At 44.7% G+C, this 26,262-nt stretch overlaps 2 protein-coding genes across 3 annotated transcripts; one reads left to right on the forward strand and one right to left on the reverse strand.

Moving 5' to 3' along the window:
* Positions 1-1,044: 1,044 nt before the first annotated feature.
* POP5 (POP5 homolog, ribonuclease P/MRP subunit) lies at positions 1,045-2,607 on the forward strand. 2 transcript variants are annotated; one of them, XM_069030636.1, is made up of 5 exons: positions 1,045-1,113; positions 1,192-1,334; positions 1,411-1,560; positions 2,069-2,152; positions 2,265-2,425. In XM_069030636.1, the coding sequence occupies exons 1-5, from the start codon at positions 1,094-1,096 to the stop codon at positions 2,297-2,299; spliced, it is 432 nt and encodes a 143-aa protein (XP_068886737.1). In that variant the 5' UTR covers positions 1,045-1,093; the 3' UTR covers positions 2,300-2,425. The 2 variants fall into 2 exon arrangements, with proteins under 2 accessions (XP_068886737.1, XP_068886736.1); XM_069030635.1 differs by having other exon boundaries at positions 1,074-1,113; positions 2,333-2,607.
* A 330-nt stretch (positions 2,608-2,937) lies between these two features.
* On the reverse strand, positions 2,938-23,814 carry RNF10 (ring finger protein 10). The gene is made up of 17 exons (XM_069030630.1): positions 23,256-23,814; positions 17,389-17,588; positions 14,727-14,926; positions 13,641-13,731; positions 12,423-12,607; positions 12,209-12,345; positions 10,570-10,730; positions 10,108-10,236; positions 9,694-9,952; positions 9,331-9,464; positions 8,670-8,787; positions 8,244-8,345; positions 7,622-7,756; positions 6,709-6,806; positions 6,418-6,478; positions 6,107-6,265; positions 2,938-5,208 (listed from the first exon to the last, which is right to left on the reverse strand). Exons 1-17 carry the CDS (start codon positions 23,413-23,415, stop codon positions 5,132-5,134), a joined length of 2,406 nt encoding a protein of 801 aa, XP_068886731.1. The 5' UTR covers positions 23,416-23,814; the 3' UTR covers positions 2,938-5,131.
* Between the last annotated feature and the right edge of the window lie 2,448 nt (positions 23,815-26,262).

Below are 26,262 nucleotides of genomic sequence, written 5' to 3' on the forward strand. Positions count from 1 at the left end.
CATCACGCGGAGACGACCCGTCTCCCTCCTTTAGACTTTTTAGGCACAAGATAAGGCGGGCTTGGCCGGGACGGGTCGGTGCAAAGCAGCAAAAGGGAGTAAAGCCGAAGCATCTGACCTTCTGCAGACCCCGCGCTCCCGCCGCCCCCTCAGCCGCCCCCTCACGCCGACCCGCGCGCCGCGCGCGCCCCCTGGCGGAGGGCGGGAGCAGGCGGTGGGGCGGCGCGTGGCCGCCCCGAGAAGGAGGATACGGAGAGGAGCGGGTGGGCGGGAGGGAGCCGGCGTGCGCCGGGAATAGTGCGGGCAGCGGGACCAGGGAGTCATCGTCCGCCTGTACTTGGCACTAGTGAGGGCGCGCCTCGAGTGCTGTGTCCAGGTCTAGGCCCCCCAGTTCAGGAAGGCCGTTGAGGTGTAATATCACCCGGCCAGAATGTGCCAGGATATATTCCACTAACAATGGAGCGGATCCAGAGAAGGGCAGCGGAGCTGGGAAAGGGTCTGGAGCGTATGTCCTATAAGGAACAGTTGAGGGAGCTTGGGGTGTTTGGCCTGGAGGAGGCTCAAGGAGGGACCTTCTCGCTATCTACAGGTACCTGGAAGGGAACTGGAGTCAGGTGGGGGTCGAGATTTGTTCCCAGGCAACAAGCGACAGGACAAGAGGACACAGCGTTAAGCTGCGCCAAGGGAAGTTTAGGTTAGACATGAGGAGGAATTGCTTCACAGAAAGGGTGATCAGACATTGGAATGGGCTACCCAGGGTGGTGGAGTCACCGTCCCTGGAGGTGTTTAAGGAAAGACTGGACGTGATCTGGCTAACATGGTGGTGCCTGGTCACAGGATGGACACGATGACCTCAGATCTTTTCCAACCTAAGCGATTTTGCTTCCGTGACTACGTAACCCGCCAGCAGCTCGTGGCTGTAGCGCGCATGCGCGGCCCGTGGTGAGCGGCGGAGCCACCCCGGTGGCGGGGGCCGAGCTGTCCTTCCCTTGTCCCCGCCCCCACACGCCGGCGATTGGCTACAACGCGCGGAGACACCTCGCCCATTGGCCCGGCACGCCGTCCGTCCGGGTCGCGCGCCGCCGCCGCCGCCATGGTTCGGTTCAAGAACAGGTGAGGGGTGCGGGCAGCGCTGCCGCGGGGTTTGGGGCTGGTTCCGCGCTGTGTTGTTCACGCCGCGCTGTCCCGCAGGTACGTGCTGTGCGAGGTGGTCTCGGAGGACCCGCGGTGCCGGCAGTGCATCGAGGACCGCACGCTGGGCCTCGCCGTCAGAGACGCCATCGCGCGGGTGCACGGGGACTACGGCCTGGCGTGCTGCTCCATCTCCTTCACCGGTGCGGGGGGGACGGGCGGCCCCCGGGGGTGCGGGGTTCCTCGGGGTCCGCTTACCGGTGCACGTGTCCCCCGCAGTGAAGTACCTGAACGCCTACACGGGGACGGTGCTGCTGCGGTGCCGCAAGGACTCGTACGGGCTGCTGTGCTCCGCGCTGCCCTTCGTGCGATACCTGGAGAGCCGCGCCCAGCGCTACCCCTGCTTCCTCAACACCCTGCACGTCGGAGGTCAGGAGCCCCCCGGGCCTGGGGGGAGAACGGAGCTTTAATTATACTTGCCACGACCCCGTGGTGCTGCTCTGGGTGCCACAGACATTCCTCGCGTGTTACTAAGGGCAACTGCTTTTAGCAGATCCAAATAAGAAACAGGTACCAGCAGTTCTTTTTTGAAATCCTCGTTAATTTTGCTTGGAGTTTCATTACATTCATCACAAAACCAGAGCAGCAAATACAATGTTCCATTTTCTTTTTAAAATACATTTTCAAAGTATAGTACCTTCTATATTGTGAAAATTAACCCCCAGGGCAACTAACAGGCACTGCATGTTAGAAATTATTACTCCACCACTTAACCTCAGCAGTGCAGAAATGAAGTCTACAGCCCCTTCTTAGCATTTGCATTAACAAACTTGTTTCCTGGGGCATTTGTCACTTGCTGCTCTTTGGGAGATACGCGAGCAGCTCTGAAACATTTGGTTGTGTAAATGGTTACATACTGTTCTTGTGATTTCCACAGGTACCATAAGAACATGTCAGAAATTTCTGATTCAGTATAACAGAACACAGCTGCTGAGGTTGTTGCAAAACTGTACAACTGAAGGTGAGGTTCTCCAGCCACTTTCCTAAAATGTAGCCTCAATTCCTGGGGATTTTGTAGGATATATGCTGGGCTACTTCTGAATTCTTGGCCTGAGAAATGTTTCTTTCTTTAGAAGTGGAGAATATTCCGGTGCATGTGAAGAGATGAAGTAATAACCCGCTGTTGCTTTATTTATTGCAGAGGAAAGACAATGTATACAGAAGTCCTTGTTGAGCTGTTCCCTTATAAAAGAGCAGTCTCAAAGTGGAGATGAGGATGATGGCACAGAGACAGACTGAATGTCACTTGTTACTGTTCACCTCCATTCTGTACTTATTTAATCAAGTTGTGATTGGTTATCTTCAGTGTTAAGCAATGCAGAGGACAGAAAAAGCATTTGTTCATATTTAGACTTCATTCCCCATTCCAGAAATTCTTAAACAAATTTAAAAATAATAAAACATTATTTCACTTAAGTAGGCTACTTGCCTATTTCACTCCAGGAGTCAAAACCACTTGCACTCCTGAGGAGTGCAGCAGCTCAACGTGTTCTTCGTGCTGAGGTAGAAGGGAGCTTTAGGCAGTTGGCACAGACAAGGAATGTAGTTATTCTCCTTCAGTATACAAAAAGCATTAACATCTGCTTTTTACCTTATCTTTAAGTGCTCTGTTAGCCACAGGGCTATCCATTGTTTTGAGTCAGAAAAGCACCAGTTGTGGACACAGGAGCAGAGAATACATGGAATGCATGGCAGAGCTGCAAGGCTCAACTCCATCCCCCCCATTATAAAACTCATAGGTACAAGTACTGCTTAGATATTTATTAAGTTTACACCAATCAGTTACAGGAAAGTAGCGCTGCTGGTATTATCTCGAATCCATAGGAAAACAAGATACAATTGAAGATACTGTCCCTGTGGGGACTGCTCCTGCAGCAGGGACAGCCTGCCTTGCCTGCATCACTTCCCTTATCCTAGTGTCTGTGACATGTGAAGGTGAGTTATACCAGCTCCAGCTATTCTCTCTTCCCAATGCAAAGAAAAGTTGACTGTAAATGTACAGAGATAATAGAACACAACAGATACTGGTTAGACACTTAAATAGTTACTCCTGTTCCATGGCTTAAAATGACTTGCTGTGAACAGTTAACTGCATATTTGAATCTCTCTTAGTTGCTTTCTCTGCCCTCACCAATTGTTTTCTATAAGCATTTTAAAGTATTGACAGCAAGATATGTTACCACTTTCAGGTATCTTGTCTTAGTTTCTTTGCCGTCACCTGACAAGCTGTACTCAGTCTTTCCATCAAGCAGGGTTAGTTGTGACCAAGTGTGAAGTCAAGCTGCTGTCAAAGAATGCTTTGCAGGTGTTTGGTCTATCCTACTGTAGCAGTTGGAAGCATACTTTACCTTCCCCCTCTCCTTTCTGGTCTACAGCCACATGTGACATACTTTTTGGTACCAGCTTCCCATGAGACACACGTCTGGAGCCTGTTCCTTTGAAATCAAGCACCCATGTATTGACATCAGCTTTTTAAACAGGGACACAACCACTAACTGCCAGTGATGTTGGAATACCTAACTCCAGGTACCTCAAACACACACTTCCTTGCTCAGATCTGTCTCGGTGTCAGAGGGACAGAGCACACTGAAGTCTGTGCCAGTGCAGTCAAAGACAACAGAAGACGCTGTCAGTCTCCCTCTCTAAGTTCAGTGGTACTTTATACCAGCACCCTGGAATTAATTCCGCCAGCAGGAAGTTAAAATTTGAATCTGTGCAGTAGAGGTTTCTGGGGCTCCACACTGCTATGACAGTTCAGCTACAGCTGAGGAAGGGTACAAGTACTTTAAGTGCATCTGTGTGTGATTTATTGCGACTGTTGGCCTTGACTGGTACATGACACCTAAAACTCATTTTATTCAACAAAATCCACACCACTTAACTCATTAGCTCAAATCAAACCACAAGCAGTGCAGAATGTGACCACCCAAAGAAAGAGTGGGGAGGGGTGCAGGAGAGACATGTTCATAGCACAGATCAACTTACATCTGAAAACCAAGCAGATACAGGCCCTTAACCCAGTACAAGAGAATCCCAGTTTCTTGCTGGGGTATAAAAGTTACCTACAGACTTCAGCTATCAATTGTTCTTCCAACTCAAGAGCAGCCAGTGTCAAACCATCATTCAGATGGTTACCGGGAGCCCTAGAGGGGAGTGTTTATTCTAAATGATCAGATTAAAAAGAATGTGTAGCCCATGGTTGGCAAAAACCAAAAAGCAGCAGCCTCACTCACCGACATTAAAACAGACCTGAACAACTGAGAGAAGTCAGGAGGTTTCCTTCTACCACTAGTGCCAGTTTGCATTTTGAAATACACAAATCATCAAGCCACTTTAAAACCAAGTAGCCAAGTTCTGCTTTACACTCACCTCAGCTTTTTATGTTTCCAAGCCAGGAGAACAGGAGGAATTCTTGCTCTTTAGAAAAAGAACAGATATAGCAGCTAACACGCTAAAGCCAGTAAGTACTTTTGCCTGTTTCCAGTGCAGCCAAAACCAGCTTCTCAGGAGAGCAGTTTGACAGCTTTACTGTAACAGCTACCGTCAGTCAGATGGACTTCTGCCCATGAAAAATTACAGGGAAATAAAGGCTCTCTGCCTTTTCTCTTGGGTAATACTGCAGTACTTTGGCAGTGCCACACAGCTCTAAGGACTTTGACACTGCTTATCAGGCCCAAAAAACTGACTTGGCAACTAGAAGCCTTGGTGGATTTGTCTGTGGGTTGTTACTTCCAAAATTCTGTTTCAGTATAAATTCATTAAGCAGTTGGAATCAAAACATGTTACTTCAACATATACTGTCATGGTTTCCTCCTGAAGCCCCTGGAAGTCCTGGAAACACAAGTTTAGGCTGTTCAAATTTAATTACTTAAACTACAGCAGCAAAACAAAGCAAAATGAAAAGAAAACCAGGAGAGGAAACTTCTCTTGAATAGCAGAATCACTTTGTGTGAACAACAGAGGTGCTGAACAATAGCTTCTGCTTCTGTTTCTTTCTTTTCTTGCCTCCCTTTTCCTCTGTGAAGAATTAAAATGATACTGTCATTCTTGTCATGGAACAGGAACATCACAGTGCAAATGATAAATGGTCTTCCCTAGCCTAAGTGGCTTCTACCAATCCACAACACTTCCTATAAACTCACTGAACACCAGGTAGTTTAACAGAAAATTACTGCAGATGAACTAAGGGAGACTCCATCACACCTGAAACACAATTACAAACATGCCTAAATGATTGCAAAGTTAATGTTGCAACAGCAGACCCTAGGACTGCAGCATCCAGCAGTTTGCCTTTCCAACAAGCATCACTTTCATACATGCCCAAAAAACCCACTGCAACTGGAGCAGACACTCCACTGAAACTCCCAGGCCCTCCCATCCAACTCTCTCCATCATCCAGTGCAGTGTCCAAACAGAAGCCAAAGCTAACCATCAGAACTGAGCATTAAAAATTAGTTTTACCAGCCAGCACCAGGTTTAAGTTCACCTTAATTTGTTTCACACTCCCTAATTTGAAATTTCAGCTAGCAGTTACCTTGTCATTTTGGTCAAACTGAAGTGGTAGTTCAGCAGCTCAGGTATTTTTAATTTAAAAATGCATAACCTGAACTTCCTTAAGATAAAGCTTAATTTAGGTTCTGGTAGAAACATGGCCGACACGATTGTCAAAAGCCATCTTTGTCCCAACAGGATTCTTTGCTAGTTGGAGATCTCAGCTGCCACTAAGAGGTTGCTTTAAGCTGACAGAAGCCCTAGTCAAGCTGTTCAGAAACCACAACCTGACAATTTTAAGAACTGTTGTCTGGCCAATTTTTGGTCCCCAAAATTGCTGCTTTCACCTCTCCCAGAGGAAGAAGGGAAAATACTCAATTTTTTTGCTTTCAGAAGTTTTCCTGTCTTTCCCCCTGCCTTTTACCTGATAAATGATCAGCTGTGGACGGTTTGTCCAGTTTCAGGAGGGCTGCCTCAATAGCTTGGCTGAAGGAATTCTGGAAGCTGGGCACAGGTATCCGGTCAGAGCTGTCACTTTCTCCATCACTGTCTACAGGCACAGGGAGTGCCAGAGTGTTCTCATCTGATAGAGGGAAGGATATGCAGAAGGCTGTATAAAACTTTTCACCACACAAATGCTCCTCCACACTCCAGATCCTTCTTTTGAAGTTACGAGATTTCTCACATTTAGACACATGGTAAAGAAACTGAAGTACTACTACCAAATTTTCTTACCTCTTGTCTTTGGAGCAGGTTTAGGCCATGTTTCTGGTTTTGCCTTTCCAACTCTCAACATCTATCAAAAAAGTTGTAGGGTATGATTAAATTCCACATACTTGAACAATCCTGCATACCCCCCCCAAGTGGCAAGAAAATCTACAAACCCCCTCAAGCAGTCAAACCTTAAAATGTTTCCTTAAGATTTATCCCACATTGCTTTTGTAGGGGAAGCAATTGTAGTATCAGCCTAATCTCCAACTAAGACACAGGTAATTCTGACAAGATTCACTCTGCTAAATAGTTTACCTGGGCAAAGGAAGGGAAGGGAGACTCTTCTTCCAAGCTTCCACAGAGCAATGGGCTGACCTGGCTGGCAGCAGGTGACAGCAGAGTTGGAATAGAGTCTGTATACACAGAAAGGAGCTGAGAATTAAAGCCAGTTGCATTTGGCCAAGGCAGTCATTACGCTGCTTATCAGGATGTAACAGAGATAAAGTTTTGTTAACATATGTAATTCATCCTTTTTATCTCATCGGTTCTATCCATCAGTCACACAGTAGGACCTCTCAAATTTCCTCAATCTTTTTATTTAAGGGAAATTTAAGTTTGCTTGTGGTTTTCTTTTTGTTTTCTTTGTTTGTTCAAGGGGTTTTGTTTACTTTTTGGGGGGGGGGGGGGCTTTTTATTGGGCTTATTTTAGTATAATGTGTTGGAGAAGATGGAGATGATAGAAAAAATGCCAGTAGTGCTTTCCTGGCACACACTCTTTTCTTCTCTTTTTGGCACAATTGCTTCCTTTCTTCTGCCTCATGTAAAAGATGGGGTAACTACAGTGCAGATCTCATATTGTCAAAGTAGCGGCAGTAAAAAGCAGACAAAGGAACAGAATGTTTCTTAGCCATGTCTGCCTTTTGTGTATGATCTCATAGGCAGTCTAGGAAAGAATCATAGAATCACTGAAGGGTTTGAGTTGGAAGGGACTTGAAGACCATCTCAATCCACCCCCCCTGCCATGGGCAGGCACCTCTTTCACTACACCAGGTTGCTCCAAGCCCCATCCAACTTCGCCTTTAACACTTTCAGAGATGGGGCAGCCACAGCTCCTCTGAAAAGAAGCTGTCTTTGATCAGTATTGAGAAAGTTTAGCATGATTACCTGAGCAATAGATCCCAAAAGAATGATCAAGAGCTAGATGTGATGTGTTTTTCCACATGCTCACCTGTCTGAAACACAAGACTTCTGCCAAGAGGAGACTGACAGAAGCTCTGATGATCAATGCTGGTAGTTTCTCTGGGGCAAGAGGTAAAAGCAGGGAACTGCTGCAGATTCTCTAGAGCAATATGGACCTCTGGATCTAAAAAGAGGTTTTAAATTAAAGCACTACACAGTGTGGGGGAGGACTGTCAATATGCAAGTCATTTCAGGAGTCTAGGAGGTGCAAACTCATTTCTTTCCGCTCTCTATTTTGGAGACCAGTACGAGCCCTGGTGCTGGATGGAAGCAGTTTCTAGGCCTTTTTTTGCCTTCTTCACTTTTCACTTTACATCGTGATTACTATAAAAACAGAGAGCTATGTACACCATGGAGATAGCTGTGCCCCTGAATGCCCTCCATCTCTCCCAAAATGTACAAGTATGCAGCAATTGCATAACATCACTTAACATCCTGACTAAAACAGCTAATGTTTTTCATTATACAGACATTGTTCCTAATACTTTGTAATCTTGTTCTAAGTACACACTACAAACTACAGGCCTCAGAGTTCATCCTATAGCTCAAGAGATCAGCTCAGCAACCAAATATGACTAAAAATCCACCAGTTATGCACCATCATGACTTACATTTGCCCTGTTTCTTGTTTTCTTCTATCTCAATCCTGCGTTCGCGCCGTTGTTCATCGCGAGCTTTCTTCTGCCGTAGACGTTTCCTCTTTTCAAGGTCATCTAGGAGCAATGCACAGCACTGGATATCAAAAACCCCACACCAATAATCTGGAAAGGTTTCCTACAGCTCTGAGAACAACCTTTTAACACATTAGTAGCAAAATATGCTTACAAACAACATATGCTCTTCCAAGCACTCGGGATGTTTTATTCTTTTTGTAATTATTGTCTATGAAACAGTGAGTTGGGGCTGTTCTGTCTAGCAGCCATTAGACAGTTGGTGCAAGAACAGTAAAGCTCTAATGTATGTTCTTTTTTCTACCACTAAAGGGACAAAACCAACTTCCCCTTCATGGAAGAACCTACTAGAAAGGTAGTACAAACCTGAAAACAACTCTAAAGTCTCCTTAGAGATGACAGGTGGCTTCAGAGCCAGTTCACAAATGCTGAACTCACAGGTGAGGGGCAGGTGACAGAGGTAGCGATGACGCTGTCTTATATCCTGATAAAGAGAGAGTGATATGTCACCACAAGGACTGGAGGCAGCCATGGTGATGAATGGAAATAGAATGCACACCATTCATCAAATCAAATGGAAAAAAAATAGCCCCAGTGACACAATAATTACTTTAAAAACTACAAACACATGACGGATACCCTGAGTCAGAATCAAATGTTCCAAGATCTCCACCAACTATATCATAATCAGACTTGGATGCAGTTACCCCAGCTTCCTTACTGATTTTCATGTTCTTCTTTCCTCCCTTCTCACTCACATCACTGGAATAAAATTCTGCAGTCCCAGACTTGCAAAACAATTATTTTTGTACTGGACCTTCTAGAAAAAAAAAAACTAGACTGCAGCCTACTTATCAAAAGCAACATATGCCCCATCACCTTCCACAGATGCCCTTCACAGATTAGCATCCCTACCCATTCATGCTTATTATTTCTTACTACTGAGGAGAATCAAGTCTCCTCTATCAGCTACAATGATCAATCTGCTAAAACAAGGCCCTTATTAATAAGAAGATAAAATAACTACCTCTGTCATGGAGTAGCCAGTTATCTCCACTACAGCTGCAGTTATCTTCTCTGGACTCTTTTCCAAGCTGCCATATTCACGCACAAGGCATCGAACATTCACAGGGTGAAGGTACATGCACTGTCCATCCTCCGCTGAAAGGCAAGACATCATCACTCCTTCTTTGCCTGTTCATTTTCAGTACCCTTCTCCCCACCTCAGTACATCCTCCACTAATAAAATTAAAGCTCCATTCTGAGTTCCTGTGGCCCTTTTATTTCACAGGGGTTAGCTGCATCTAATGAACTGACAAACACATTTCTCAAGGAGGGTCCCAAAGGAGGCATCTCTGCCCCTGTGATTCCAGGATTTCATTCCACTGACCTTGATAAAAATAGTAAAAAGGAGAGCTGCCAAGATGTCCACTGCTAATTGTATCTTTAGATTCTTGGCAGCTTGTTTCAGCTGGATTTGGTTCTTCTGTAGTGTTCATAACAGGTTCTCGTACAGTGTCCACCTCAGGTACTTCCTCCTCATCCAGCACTGCCTCTTCTACTTCCACAGGAGGTGAAAAGGAATGTGCCAGGTCAGAACAAGGCTCCACAAGCTCCTCATCGAATGCAGAGAGATATTCCACATCACACTACCACAGCAGAGAGGATAGAGTTAGTACCACATCACCTCCTTCAAAGATTATCATCTCTGCAAAAATCTTTGGCACGAGTTCACTGCACACTGCAGTGTGAACTGGCAGAACTAAGTGTTAACACGATCTGCCAGAGCAGATTTGTCACCCACCTTTTTCTCTTGGGAAACAGCAGGCTCCACAGCTTTGGAGCTTTCTAGGACCAATTCTTCCACAGCTGCAGTGATTCCAGCAATGCCATTGTTTTTATCCCGGTCAGCAGAGAGTGCTGTTTCTCGCTCCTGCAGATCATCCAAAGGGATCAAGTTTCAATTTGCCATTTAAGCCAGGAGGCCATCACCATAGCTATTTTTAGCCTTGCCCTCGTATTCCTTTCCTGGAATATCATTCATTAAAAACCATTCTGCTGTGTTATCCTGAACACCACACCAGATACCTGGAGTCCAAAGGCTACAGTCTCCAAGGTGTATAATGCTACTCCAGCAGCAAACACCAGCAACTTGCTAGAGACCAGAATAATCACACACAACCATCTATGCAGCAGAACATGGATGCTCAGCACCCAGCACACTCTTAAAAATAAAGCTACTAAAAGTCTTGCAAGAGGTTGTTACCTTCAGCTCCTGGATAGCTGCCTCAATGAAACAGGCTTCTGGGGTGTGCTTTTCTTCCTCATACTGTTTCAGCAATGCCGCTTTCTCCTCCAGAATCACCAGCTGCAAGACCTGCTCCCTGGATGCCAGAAGCAGCTTTGAATACTGACTGTGCTGGTCATCTGCACAGAAGGAGCACCAAATCATTAATATCTGCACACAGAGCCACCAGTTTGAACTGCTGCTTCTTCTGAAGTTTTGTTACTGCTCACTTTTGTGAGTTAATCCCCCAGGGCAAACAACACTCAGCAAGAGCTTGATACAGACTCCACAAATTACCATTGTAACACAAGCTGGTGTCACATAGCTGCTCTGACATTTATCTCCCCCACACAGCACTTTATCTGCCACTTCACCACTGAGTTGCTACACATCAGTAAAAATCAAGCCTAAACTTCTACACTGTAGAAGCACCCCCTCTGAGAAACCTTGGGGGCGTCAAAACTTCCTGAAACAATGCAGTCTGCAGCTTCTTTCTCTTTCTTCAAAAATACTGCAGTTGGAAATTTCTGCAAAGCCATCCTACTTTGACTCAAACTAGTGCATAAGACCATATGTATTAAAAATGCATACAAAACATTATTATGAGGTTTTTACAAGAAGCACAGCAGAAATAGTAAGCTAAAGAATTGCAAGTTTAGCAGAAGGTGACCATTGTCACTACTTTACAGCAACCACAGCATCCCATATTAAAACAGTCCCCGTATTCACTGCTCCCCAAGGGTCCAACCTTGTCTACAGACAACAAGTTAACGGTGAATTTCCTGGCTTTAGAATGTTCTCAAATCCTATATTTGTTCTTTTGTTTTATGAAAGGACTTAAAGTCCTCTAGTTTCAAATACTGAGCAACACGTAAGACCACAGCCTGCATGCTGGATTATCCATCACATGTTAGGAGACTTGACTTTTTCCAGAGAGTTTAAATGCATGCAGCCCTTCCTAAATGTGACTGCAAAATGAAGTGAGCCAAGACAGCCCACAAAGCAGCAATGTTCAGTAAAATTATTTCTTTAGTCACAAAATTTTTGTGATACTAACAGATAAGATGATGAGTTAGTCACACTCTTGACTGGAGAAAACTGAAGATGTCAGGCAACAGATGTTTGGAACAGGTTTGCAATAATTTTGATTATTTCCCCATAGCATTCACTGACTTCAGCTGGTAAGTGCAGATGATGAAAACCTTATTGAAGATTACAGCCTTGAAATAGTTTAGATACAGAGACAGTTATTTTTGTGAAGCTGTATAATGAGGAGTCAGGAGGAAAAAAGTTAAGGACACTGAAGAGTCAATAAAAGCAATAATAGTCACACCAATGACTGCAGATGCAAAGTACACATCAAACTGTAAGCAGGGACTGAGAAGGTAGGAGTCTGAAGTGCAGTCACGTGAAGGGACACAGCACACAAGTTAAAGCCTTACAGAAAAACAGTGCGAGTAGAAAGTTTACTGTTAACATGTGGTCATTAAGCATTTCAGCTGCTAAGCCCCATGTTTTGCAGTCTGGTGTATTACCCTGGCAGGGTAAATTGTCTCTACACTAATCCTGGTCACAGTTAGGAACAGGATTCCAACCACCAGGATTCAGATACACTCACCTCTGATGTAAACAGGCTGAACCACATTCATCCACTGGGATTTGGGCAGTGCTACCAGAACACCTTTCTCTCTTCTCATAAGTTGCATCGTAATGGTATCACCAATTGCATATTGACGTGTTTCCATAGCAACAACACTGCAATTTATAGAGGAGGTTAGCAGTGTAAAAATAACATTTCAAAAAGATGCATGATTTAATTAATATTGTCTCACCTCTTGAGATCCTTCTTGTGAACAGAGCCATAACAAATAGGACACTTACTCCAGGTCTTTTCACTCAAGGAGAGATAATGAAGGATACATGCCCAGCAGAAGATGTGCCCACAGCGGGTGATCTTGGCTGCAGTTGGTGGGTACAGACATATGGGGCAAGAGGGCACTTCATGGCTACAGATTCGCTGAAATGGCACATGAGAAGAACAGTACAAGTTTTAGACTTAGAAATCAGTTCCTGGGATACAGAATAAGCCACCTGTAAGATCTACTCTAACATATTATCTTCCAGCTCTTTAGGCTCTGTTCATTTACCAAGAAATTAGTGCACTGTGCACTAACACCTTCAGACTGCACAAGGAACAACCTTCTAAGCCACCCATCTTATTTCTTACATCTTATTTCTACTCTAATGACATTAAAAAGTGAGTTTTCTCATATTCATCACCTCACATATTCATCATCTCTAAGAGTTAGCAGCATCTTCATCATCCAAATTCAGACAGTGAGAACATGGCAAGCGAGCTCTGTGGCCTCTCACACAAGCAGACTTGTGCAGCCCTGTGTAACTGTAAGACTGAACTTACCCATTTCCATGAACATGCTAGGTCTAGTCAGACATTTTGGTAGCACCTCTGTGTGGCAGAGACATAACTGCCAAGCAAGCACCTAGATTTTTTCAGCTCTCTTGTAGTGACAGGTAACAGTAGGCCTACCTCCTCACCACCTACACCATGCACAAGACTGTCTTGGCAGATATACATTTCTGCTTGAGGCAACCCAAAACTTTTGACCACAATTCTCAAGAGATTTTCCATTTGGTTGCTAGGCGAGATAGGCCACCTATGCACAGAATAATTCTTCAAAATTCTACACTCTAGTCCTCTTCCATGGACTCATGCCTAAGTTTTCTGTTAATATCTCGATCACAAGGACTCTGTCTACAGAATGTCAGATTCTATTTTTGATGAACTCCCATCTGCGAAAGCAAGAAGCTGCTAATTTTCCTAATAGATTTTAGCACTTCTCTTTTCCTGTCATGAAAGTATTTCATAATATATTCTATGACAGATCTTTCCCAGTATTGTGGGAGTGACAGAAAAGGCCTCAACTCAAAAACAGCTGAATTTTATGTAATATCACAGAGGGAAAGAGGTAGTTAAAGACAGGTTGAGGTTCTTAAGAAGGAAAAAAAAAATCTAGCCCATTATAACTGACCACTTGCTCCACAAAGTCCCAGTTGACCAAGGTATCTGGATCAGCAAAGTGGACTGTGTAGTCCTGTTCTTCAGAGACAACAAACTGGCAGCTGGGGAAAGGCAAAGAGACAGATGATCCACACAGTTGTTTCTAAAAACTTTTTGAGAACTATCCTACAGGATTCTCTGAGCTTCTTCTTTGTCCAGAAGAAAACTGCTGGATGCAGTCAGTAACTTATATCAACAAAAAATCAAGAGTTCAGTTCACAACCAGATCAGGATACTGGTGTGTCTAATTTCAGTTAGACACAACATCATACACTAAGTACAGAATGAGCCAGGCAGACTGGTTTTCCAGAAACATGTAAGAAACAGTCAGCTGCAATGGGGATCTATTAAAAAACAGGGAATCCACAAGGGGAAAAATATTGTCACAAAAACTACAGCTACTGGGGTTCCTGCAAATAGACTTCACTACAATAAGCCACAAAACATTATGGAGAAATCAGAAGCATCAATGCTGAAAATACTTTTTATCTTTAACATTATCAGAAACAGGAAGTCCTGAACACACTTCAAACTCTGGGGAAATTTCCAGTCAAAAAGGAATTCTGCTGCTAGGTTACTATACTGATCATCATTTGGGTTATACTACATACTTAGGGGCCTGCAAAATAATCAGCATTTTAAGAACTAAGATCCATGTAAGTAATTGCCTTTGGGACTTATAAATTCAGATTAGCTTTCATCTAGCAACTGCTATCCCTTCCATCTCAACATACCAACTTTTGGAAAAAAACAACCATCTTCTATAACGAACTACACAGATATTCCCAAATAGAAGTGTCATGTCCCAAAGCCATGCTTGAAAATTTGAGCAGAAGATTTTTTTTGTATCTAAAGGACTCACTCCATCAGATACCTTGCGAATAGGTGATGACAACATCCCTTTAAAATATAGTCATTACCACTAAAACCACTACAGAAAGGTAATTTCACCCTGGAAAAGACAATACAACAAGTCAAGCCCAAATGCAATTCCCTGGCTTGTCACCCCTTACAGCTCCATGCCTCTGCAGAAGAGCCCCATGGATCTCCCACTCACTTAGCCTGCAGGAAGAGCTCCTTGTTGAATGGTTTATGTCCCCACTTGTTCCTTTTCCCCCAGTTGCCATGTCCATTCCCATCAAAATGTCCTGCTTGGCCACGGGGTTCAAAGGTGAAGTTCAGTAAGTGGTTCAGATTAATCTTCTTGGGACCAGAGAACTGGGCAGGGCTGAACTCTGCCCGTTGAGCCTCTGCTACCTAAGAGAGAACAGCATTTGTTAGAAATTGCTGGAGTTTACAGCAAAAGCATCAGTACAGGTCCCATCAGTGATAGCACACAGAACACGCAGCATCTACTCACTCACCTTCTCCCATCCCTGTTCTGCAAATCAAGTAGTGCAGCATTAGAAATGCATAAGAACTTGAAAGTCAGAACTCAGTGGTCTCATCCCACACTGAGCAAAAGGAAGAGAGAGTTAAAACAGCCACAAAGACAAGTAAAAGCTGGCAAAACATAGTCAAGAAGTTGTTCAAATCCTCTTTTAGACAGTAATACAAGCCTGATTACTGTTTGCACAGGTTGTACTTGTTTTGGTTAGTTTTCATATAATGAAGCAAAGAACCAGAATTCAACGGAGGCAGCAGGTGAATTTTGAGCAGGTGATCTAGGTGAGAAGTGCTGCTTATCCATCAAAACTGAAAAATAAGAGTATCAGTTAAAGCCCACACTCTACAGTATTTAGATCCACATGAGCATAAAAGCCTCAGTCTAGTTTAACCTTGATATCAGCATGGCCATACAATTACTTTCTCACTACCACTATCACTTGTAAATTTGTGCCCTGAAGTGGTTGGACACAATCAATCTTCAGAGGGCAAACTCTGGCCTGTGTAGGAGACTGGTTGGCAGAGTCCCTTGGGAGGCAGTGCTGAAGGGCAAAGAGTCTAGGAAGACTGGACATTCTTCAAGAAATCTTAAAGGCACAGGAACATGCTGTCCCCTTATGACAAAAAATGAGCCAGTGGGGAGGACCAGCCTGGCTCAACAGAGAGTTTTAACTGGAACTCAGGAAAAAATGGAATTTATGACCTGAGAAAGAAGGGACAGGGAACTCCGCAGGACTAGAAGGATGTCATGAGGTTATGCAGGGAAAGAAGTGAAGGGCCAAAGCCTGACTAGAACTTAATCTGGCCACTGCTGTAAAAGAAAGATGTTTCCATAAATACATCAGCTACAAAAAGAGAGCTAAAGAAAATCCCCATGTTTTATTGGATGCAAAGGGAAACAAACATAATGGCAAAGAGTGAGGAAAAGGCTGAGGTACTTAATGCTTTCTTTCCCTCAGCCTTTAGTAGTAAGACCAGTTGTCCTCAGGGTACCCAGCCCCCTGAGCTGGATAGGGAGCAGAATGAAGCCCCCATAATCCAGAGAAACAGTCAGTGACCTGCTGTGCCACTCAGACACCCCCAAGTCCATGGGGCTGGATGGGATCCACCCAAGAGGAGACGGAGCTGGCAGCAGTGATCATCATTTACCAGCAGTCCCGGCAAACTGGGAGGTCCTGGTTGACTGGAAGTCAGCAAATGTGACACACACCTACAAGAAGGGCTGGAGGAGGATCTGGGGAATTACAGGCCTGTCAACCTGACCTCAGTGACGGGGAAGGTTATGGAGGAGATCATCCTTCAAACCATCACACAGAGTGGACAGGACAACCAGGGGATCAGGCGCAGCCCAAAACCCAGTGTGTTTATGAAAGGCAGGTTCTGCCTAACCTGATCTCCTCCTATGACAAGATGACACACTTAATGCATGAGGGAAAAGCTGTGGATGTTGTCCACCCGGACTTTAGACAAGCCTTTGCACAGTTTCTCACAACATTTTCCTGAAGAAACTGGCTGCCCACAGCTTGGATAAGCACACCATTCTGAGTAAAAAACCTGTCCAGATGGCTGGGCCCAGAGAGTGGAGGGAAATGGGGGGACATTCAGCTGGGCCCCACTATTGGGGTTCCCCAGGGTTCAGTATTGGGGCCAGTGCTGTTTAATGTCTTTACCAATGGTCTGGACAAGGGCATTAAGGGCACCCTACGCAAGTTCACAGATGACACCAAGTTGGGCAAGAACGTTGATCTGGAGGGTAGGAAGGCTCTGCAGAGGGATCTGGACAGGCTGGATTGATGGGTCAAGGCCAATGGTGTGACGTTCAACAACACCACGTGTCAGGTCCTGCACTTGGGTCACAACAGTTCCTTGGAATGCTCCAGGCCTGGGGAAGAGCAGCTGGAAAGCTGCACATCACGAAAGGATCTGGGGGTGTTAGTTGACAGCACCTGAACATGAACAAGGTGTGCCAAGGTGGGCAGGCAGCCAACGGCACCGGGGCTGTACTAAAAATAGTGTGGCCAGCAGGAACAGGGCAATGAAATTGTGTCACTATATATTTTCACAAAGGACCTGTGTCATGAGATGGGTACATGGCCTGTCTTGGAACCCATTCCTCAGATGTCATTTTTTCCTAGAGCAAAGAGCAATCTCTTCTTTAGTTGCCAAGTTGCTCTGCTCACACTCCCTCTGGCATCTCAACGATGTTAGCACCTCTTATCACTCTATCCCTTCCCAGCCCAGGAACTGAACACAGCAGACCTGTCTAGGCAGGCCAGGGTGATCCTCTCATCCCAAGAAAGAAGGCCTTGGAGGCATGGCATTACACTTCTCACCTCATCTCGTCTTCCACCATTAGAAGAGCTAAAAGGTTTGCCACTTCCGCTGCTGCCTCCCCTTTGAGGGGGCATCTTGTTAAAAGCTTTGCTTTTCTGTGAATTGGAGCGACGGGACTGACTGGAAAAGTTCTCATTTTTTGAATATGAAGTTTCTCTTTTACGATTATAACGTCTGGATCCACTCGCATTCTTTCCATCTGAAAGGAAAAGAAAAGAAAAATCAGATCAGCAGTCTCAGAGCTGGCCCCATGTACTGCACCTCAGCTAACTTCACCTCAGAGATGAGCTCACCTCAGCCACTATCTTAAGGATAGTGTTTATCAGGACATTAAATCCCCCCAGTAATCCAAACAATTTCATTCCTATCATTGCCCAAAGAGCTGGTCAAAGAGTTTAAAAGAATATATTTGCTGTGCTCTACCCTTTTAGAAAAATAGTTGAATTTCCTTTTTCCAGATTTGGAATTGCACCACCACATATCAGAGTGTTGCCTGGTATGTTACATTATAAATACTAACATCACATACCACGTCTTCATGCCCCATTACAAGAACTGACAACAACTCGTTCTCTTTTTTTTCATTTAATTTGCCTAAAACACACATTTCATCATATTTATCACTACACTGAAAATACACTGTATAAACACACTGCTTCCTGTATTTTTCTTGAAGGCTTCCGTTGCCTGTCTTCACTCACTTCTGCACTCTATGCTTAAAAGATCCCAGCAGATCTAATTCTGTTTTAAAAATACACTTTTATGTCATCAGGCCAACAAATGCTAATTGCTCTCGAAGCACAAACCAAATGCTGTGTGGCCTTGCAGGGCACATACCTAAGATGTAAGTATTAAGTCCACCAACAAGAACTGCTTGCGAAAAACCATACTTGGCACACCACTGACCCTAACACAGGATGCAGTGGTGAAGCACAAAGAAAAACACTGCAGGAATAAAGTTCACGAGAGCAGAAAAATCACTCCAGCTCTTGAGAGGGGTTTTCTGTGCCTTAACAGCTGCTACATCAAACTGCTAGAACAGAGGTAATACTATGAAGGTATTTCTAGTAGTCTTAACACAAGATCAGAGTTGCCCAAGGACACAACGGACTGCTGACTGGTTGCTTAACCTGGCACTTCCACCACTCACCCTAAGTTTTATTTGTTGAAGAGGTATGGTGATAAACTCAAAAACAAAACTCCTCAGGCCCCACAAGATATCTATCCACACCAGCCAGCCCCAAAGTCACTCTGGATACTCAGTAAACATTACACAAATAGCAAGGCCTCACACAATATCTAGTTGCATTTTATAAAAGCCTATGAGTTTCCCTTTTCCCACTTTGTAGTCTTCCCCCCCACCCCTTAACGTAAACCTTACATGGCAGGCAAACATACCACTGTGATTCTGGATCATGTTTCTCATATGGGCAGTTTCATTGCCAGTGCTTCCAGTTTCCCCCTTTCTCAGCACCACTTCTCATCTACCTAAGCATTTAAAACAGCTGGAATGGTATCTTTTTTTTTGGTTAAGTTTTTTCTCCCACCTGCACCTCCCAAAAAAGGTGAGCTGAGGACAGGATGGTCTGTGTATTATTGCATATTACTGAGAATCCAACTTCTAAAATAAATTAAGTAATAAAAGTGGCTGGACCAGGTTCTGTGCTGTCTTCTGTTCCTTGCACTTGTCAGACTTCAGTCTTTGCCTGCAACTACAGCTAAAACAGGACACTATCACTACTTTCACACAGTGTGACAGGCCCATTTTGCAGACAAACTTCATCATCAGAACTGGCAATTTACTGTGCTATTCAAAAGGATGATCCTTTAATTCAGAATTAAACCAACTCTGTCAGAACCACAGCTGTGTAACTCAAACACATGTCTGCATAGCTGGCAGTGCTTTAATGCACACCAGGCTCAAAAGACATGGCTTGAGCATTATCAGGAAAAAAACACACCAGAAGCTGCCAAGTACCGAGGGTGTGACCCGGTCTGGCTGAGTGATTAGGCAGATCTTTTTTGAGAGTGTTTGTAGGGAAGAAGGAATAACCAACACCTCAGAGTCTCTGGTAAAAAATTAAGTCATTTTGAAGAGGTCTGGACTACTCCTTAAGTTACTCAGGAGCAGAACTTGTCAGTTTAGAGCTCAACCACCCTCTTAAATCTGTAATTTCAGCAAATGCACTAGAGGGACACATGCTTGTTGTCTGTACCACTTTTTAGTTTCTCTGCCATCTTCAAATGGGGAAAAAAACCAACTCAGAAAACATCAGTCTAAACTGGGTGTCTACAAGGCCCCGGAACAGGGAACAGCTCACCCCTGCAGCTGACAGAAGAATTTCCTACCACTTAGAAGTTTTAATCGAGTTACTCACTATCAAATTTGTCAGTCAGATGGTTTACACACATTCCTGTCATACTATAGGTCCTTTCAAGCCACCTCCTAGAGCCTTTGGGAGTCACTTTAGTGACTCTCTTATTTTATAGGAAAGAGCTCTCCACTTGTGTCTTTTTTAAAAGGACTCTACAACAGTCTAACAATGCTTCAAACCTGATTTTACAGATTGTTAGTTTCACCCTCCCCCCCCACGAGAATAACCAACCTCAGTAGAAGTCTGGTCCATAAGAGTAATAATGAAATTGGTCAGCAGACAACCAGGAGCTTGGAGAATGCACTTGTAAATTGGAACAGCTTTCCCATACCCTGAATTAAGCAATGCTGTTCCTTCCAACCTTTCTAGCATGCCACATGTCATGCTCTCTGCTTTCTATCATCCATCACAGCACTCCCACAAAGAGCAGGGCAGGACAGGCTGCAGTCAGGCACCGAGAAAAGTGGAAGATTCTCACTGCCATCCTCTCTTGTGAGATCCCAGTTTTAAGTAGTGTAAATTTGGATTTGGTAGCTTCTCTTCTCCCCTCTTGGCAAATTAGGAGTTAACAATAGCAAGAGTGCTGGTGAGGTACTTACTCTTCACTAAGGTCTTCAGTTAGTCCTTTTGCTGTTTTCATGGCATCTAACCTACATATACACAAATTATGGGATTTATCTCCCCATTTGCACTCCAAGAGACTGATAAAAAATAATGTCCATATAATTTAAAAAGACTAGCAACAAAACTGTTCTTGCATTTTGGAGCAAGCCCTGAGATTTGTGGTCTCTCCTGCTGCTAGAGGACCTCTATCTCCAAAGATCCAGAGTGAGGAGACTAAATTCACAGTGTTAGGAGCAGGTCTAGGCGACCACTTGGGCACTGGAGCTGCAGTACTGGTTTGCTACTGGGGTCAGAACTGCTGTTTCCTTCCATCTTTTTCACCTCTTTTCTGCTGAGCTGTGCTGAAGCCAGCAGCATTGCATAAGGGATCTGGATCACACTAAAGCCACAGGGTTGTTTCATGAAAACACACAGAGGCTATTGCTGCCACCAAAGCAAACATCCCAGTGAACAGGAGGTGACCGAGCTCTCACACGGCCAGCCAAGCAGGCTCACACTGGGTCTGATAAGGCCCAGGAATGTTTGTGATAACTAATGCTGTCCATCAGCTCTTAAGGACTGCAGAGAATCCCAACAAGCCTGTTTTGCCTTAGCTACTTTATTCCACTCTAATTGGATGTGATTCCTGTTGGCACACTAATACAACATAAAGAAACTTTTCTGTTGGAAACTTTCAGTTTAATTTAGTCTCTGAGGCCAAATTCAAAAGATAGGAGGAATCAAGCTTCCAGAAAGACAAAGGAATACAGTACCCTATTTAGCCCATTTCCAGCTGCACTGCAAGAGAAAGAAAAGCTACCATAAGGATGCAGGAATATCCATTTCTTCATTTCTTCAGCTGGACAGTTACAGCAGGTAACTCTGGAAAGCATCAAATGGCAAGTGCTTGACTGGATTTAACCCAGTGACCATCTAAGGAAGGTCCATGGTCCATAAGATTACCTTCCCTTTCAGAGGAGACACAAGATTTCCAGAATACATCCTATACCTGTCCTTAAAGGGATGGACATCAGCTACAAGGACAGTGATAAGAAACTCAAGAAAAATATTCCATATGGTGACATACCAGTATCTTACATGCAACAGCTATGAAAATATAGCCACAATTTTACCCAGCTGCATCCTGTGTAGTCATTTGCCCTAATTTCACCAAGGGAATCCTTTCATTTTAGTTTTCAGTACACTCCAGTTAAGACAGTCCTAAATAAACATCTACTCCTATGAAAAGAGATTCTAATTTTTCCAGGTCTCTTTGATGCCCTGTAAAGGAAGCAACTCATCCCTTTGCCCTCCAGAGTAGTTCAGAAGCAAGTATAACTGAAGTGGAATTATGTAATGACAAAATTTTCCTCTGTTTTATTTTTAAAAGAGGTCTTAAAAAGTCTTGGGGTTTATTAAATTAAAAGTATCAGAGTAGAAGAGAACAGTCATCACAATACTTCTCCCAACTGCTCCTGTGCTTTTGGTGATTTTCTTTGGGTTTTTTTTTGCTTTTTGTTTCCAGTGGCATTGTTTCAAGCCTTTGAAAGGTGACATTCCATAAAAGCCACTTAACACTTTTATTCTGGGCTGGAATAACAGGAGTTTTACTTCCTTCCTCAGTATAGATACTGTGTCTTCTACACGAAGAGATACCAGCCACAGCACAGGCCATCTTAACTCCTTCCTGAAGGATGTTTGTATTCTGAACAAACATGATGTTTATATTGTGAACAATCCTCCATAGAGCATCACACACCACTACAAAAGAAGCTGAAGTGAGGAGGTGTCTCTTGGCATGACAGGGACAGAAAAAATTCTTCTTAAAAAGACTTCCAAGTGTTTGAATTTGAAGTTAAAATTTCACTGTAATTGCACATTCCCACAACCTGGGGAGCCGTTGGTGAGTCATCTCCCATGTCCCACTTCTGCCAATCCTGTGGAAGGTCAATTAATACAGGTGAAGAGCAGGCTACCCAGGACATGACCGTGTTTAGAAGGTCCAAAAAGGAGTCAACAAACACCGCCAAGATACTAATTTTGTTAACCTGCTGGAGTGCACTGCTGCTTTCTCAGAGGCCTAAAGTAATACAGCTGAAACAAACCACCGAGGAGGAAGGAAATTAGTACAGCAATGGTGGTGTAGCAATCTGTTGACCCTCTCTCATATACTTCCAGGACTAAAATCACCAATTTAATCACTACTGCCCCATTTCTAGGTTTTTGGAAGGGGGGAAAAAAAAAAAAAAAAGAAAGAAAGGTTGCCAGGAACACTCTGTTCCTAAACTGGTTTAGGGAACTAAAGGGGCTTAGGTTTTACCTTGAAATGACGACAGGAACCACACTGGCTCCTAACAAACTGCTCTGTCAGCAGAACCAGCTGTTTGCAATGCCAGGTGTGACACTTTGGGTTAAATGCCAGATGAGCAAATTCTGAGCTCCCTCAAAGCAGGTCCCCGAAACACCGGGGCAAGGGGAATGCTGTGTACAGACCTCCTTGGCAAGGTGTAACAACGACAGGTACAAGATAAAGTTAAAGACTCTATTCACAGGCACTGCTGAATGTATGTTCTTACTACAGCACCAGGGCTTTAGCTCTCAAGCTAGTTACTCCAATACTAATGAAGATAAAGCAATAATCCTTAAAGGAAGAGGAGAGCGGAAATCCCAGCTCACCAAACAGCGAGCAGAGCCGGAAGAGGAAGGAAAAAGAAACCAAAAACAGACAGTGACCTGAAACGCCGCCTATTAAACCTAGCTGAGAGACAAACAACCCGATATGGCGAAGTTCAGCTTCACCACAAACCCAAGGGCGGCACAAAGCCCTCTGTCCCCCCGGCCCCAAGCTCACCCCCTCCCTCCCTGCGGAGCCCCCTCCCAGCTCTTACCGCCTTTGGGTTTAGACTCCCCCCCGGCGGGCCCGGCCGAGGCGGACCGTGGCTGCTGCCCTTTGCTGCTGGCCGAGGATCCGGGCGCACCAGAGCCGCAGGGGCTGCTCTTGTCCATGGCGGGGGCTACGGGGGTCGCGCCGGGCGGGCTCTGCAGCATCAACGGGCGCCCTGGGCGAGCGGCGGCCCTGGGCGAGGGGGCACGACGGGCGCTGGCGGAGCCGGCGGGGGCCCAGGCTCATGGCCCGCGGGGGCGACCGGCGGGGGCAGCGCAGCGCGGACTCGGCCTCCTTCATGGCGACATCTTCTCGCTGCTCCGCTCGAACCGGGGAAGGCCGCGGGAGGCCGGGCCGGGCCTGCGGGGCTCCGGGCGCGGGAGAGAGAAGAGCTGCTCACGGAGCCCCGCGGGGCCCGGCGCTGCTGCCGCCCGAGGGGTCGGCACCACCCCGGCACCCACCGGCTGCTCGGCGCCGCACCGGCCCCGGCTCGGCCGCCGCTGCCCCGTAATGGCGACAAGTCGCCTGCAGCAGTGGCCGGGACCCGGATGCAGCCGGTCCCGAGCGGGCCCGTGGGCATGCCGGGACTCGTAGTCCTGGGCCGCGCGGAGCGCACGGGGAGCTGCGGGGCGGGCCTGCCGCGGGCCCCGCCTGCCGCGGGCCCCGCACACCGAGCCTGGAGCCCGCCCCTCGCTCCCGACCCCGCACCGAAGGGATCACCCCCACCTCCAGCAGCGTCCGAGAGGATAGAAAATCATCTGGTATAAAGTCAGTGCTACCTCTTTGTAGCAAATAACCGTAAAAGTTAAAAAAGAAAACCAAAAAGTTAAAAAAGAAAACCAACACAAAGTACCTCATCAGGCCTACTTGAAGTGATACTTTTTAACTTTTCCCTCAAAGCAAAAAGGGGGAAAAAAACCCACAAAACAACCTCGATCCTAAAAGCATTTCTTTTAACCTTTAAAATAACAAAGATCTTGAATGCCTCTCCTAATGCCTTTTCCATTATTTTAGAGATGAAAGCTTCAAGCTCTGTGGGAGAGCAATTCCCAGATTCTTAAAAAAAATTATGGGTGGAGCATGTAAGGGCATTTTTACCCCCATAATTCATACCATGATCTGAATCTACAACCCCTCAAGTAAAAGCTTCACTACTGGCTTTGTACGCACAGGCCACATGCTCTGTAACACCAGTATGACCAACAAATCTAGGAATTTGTGTTTTACAAATTTCAAACTGTGAAAAACGAGGTTCACTCTTAGTAAAATTTTAAGGAAAGTTTAACAAAAGGGACAATTAGGAGACAATAGCAAAAAGGGTAGTACAGTCGGGTGCTTTGGCAGAGATCCAAAGGCACACCTCTACATCCAAAAGATCATCTTTATAAGTACATCTCTTATTGCATATTCATCAAAATCATGCATGATTCATAAATTCTTTGGAGTTTCTGTGTATACTCCCATCAGCCTTACGTTCCTCCTTGGCTCCATTCCGTCTCTGCTCCCTCCATAAATTTTTCATAAATTTGGTTTTGGGTCTTCTTCTTCTCTGATAAGATACTCCAAGAATGTGAAGGCTTTCTCTGTCAATCTTTTCTAAATTGACTACATAAATGATAGACATTCTATATCATGTGTTACATTACAGAACCTAGGTAAAGTTTTTCTAACATTAAGGAACATGAAAAAAACCAACATCACAATACATTCATAACAATTATGTAACATGCGAAAAGCCAACATCACAATACATTCATAACAATACCTCCCTTTTCCTTTTTTTACAGATCATTTGGCTTGAGCAGTATCCCTTGTTGTTTTCTAGCCTTTATTATTTGCTCATCTTTTTCACAAATCAATCTTGCTTCTTCAAAGGGGTCTTTGATATAATTTTGCTTCTTTAACACCATGATCTTTTGTGCCATTCCAGATGTAGCCAATTTTGGTTCCACAGGCATTGGTACTATTTGCATGCCTTTGACCATGGTAGATATTAATCGAATGAAACAGGGGATCAGGCAAGGGAGAATTATCAAGCCTGCAGTGGCACATAAAAGGAAGAAGCCTAGCTTCTTCCACCATTCTATTCCCAATACATTATCTCATCAGCTAAGTTTTAGTGCAGATTCCCACTTTTGGACTGGTACATGGGCTATTTTTCTGATATTTTTGTCTATATCTAGAACGGCATCCCCATGGTCATCTATCTTCAAACAACAGTCTGATGTATTAAATTTTCCACAAACACCTCCTTCTTCAGCCAATAGATAGTCTAAAGCCAGCCTATTATGATACACCGCAGCTCTTGTTTGGCTTTGTTGGCTAGCTAGTAATTCCAATGCCTGACCAGTTTGGTTCGTTATTATTTCTACAACTGCTTGGAGTTTTATAATCCAATTCAGCATGTAAATTGGGGTTCGATACCCCCAACTCCCATCTTGTGCCCAGGTGGCTGGCCCATACGTTTCAATTATGCACTCAGCAGGCCATTCCTCGTCTCCCCATTTTTGAGATTCTCCAATCAATTCTCTTTTATTCCTTTTCAGATCCTCATACACTGGTATTCCTAGTTGATCTCCATCTGGCTCTGGTAAAAGAAAGAATCCTGGGTGTATGATTCCCAGGGTACAACTCCCTTTCCACTGAGAGGGGAGCTTTGCATATGCCCTTTTTCCACATATCCAAAATAGGCCATCTCGTGCCTTCCAGTAATCACATTTTTGTTGATTTATATTTTCTCAAAATTCTAAAGTCTGGGATCCCAAAAATAAGGATTTTTGTTTGTATCATTGCATTGAAAGAGTTTGACCTTATTCTTGTACTTACAATTCTTTTCCTTTGTTTTTTCCTGAGTCCAATACAGAGCTGGTTTCTCGGGGACCCGCCATGTAAAAGTTCTATTACTGACCTTATATCTCTTACAGGGAGTATTTCCTACTTTGTTAAGGAAATTGTTTCCGGTACGTCAGAGACACTCCTCTGCTATCACTGTTGAGCTCAGTACCCACCCT

The sequence above is a fragment of the Aphelocoma coerulescens genome, chromosome 15, assembly GCF_041296385.1.
Source record: "Aphelocoma coerulescens isolate FSJ_1873_10779 chromosome 15, UR_Acoe_1.0, whole genome shotgun sequence".
NCBI lineage: Eukaryota > Metazoa > Chordata > Aves > Passeriformes > Corvidae > Aphelocoma > Aphelocoma coerulescens.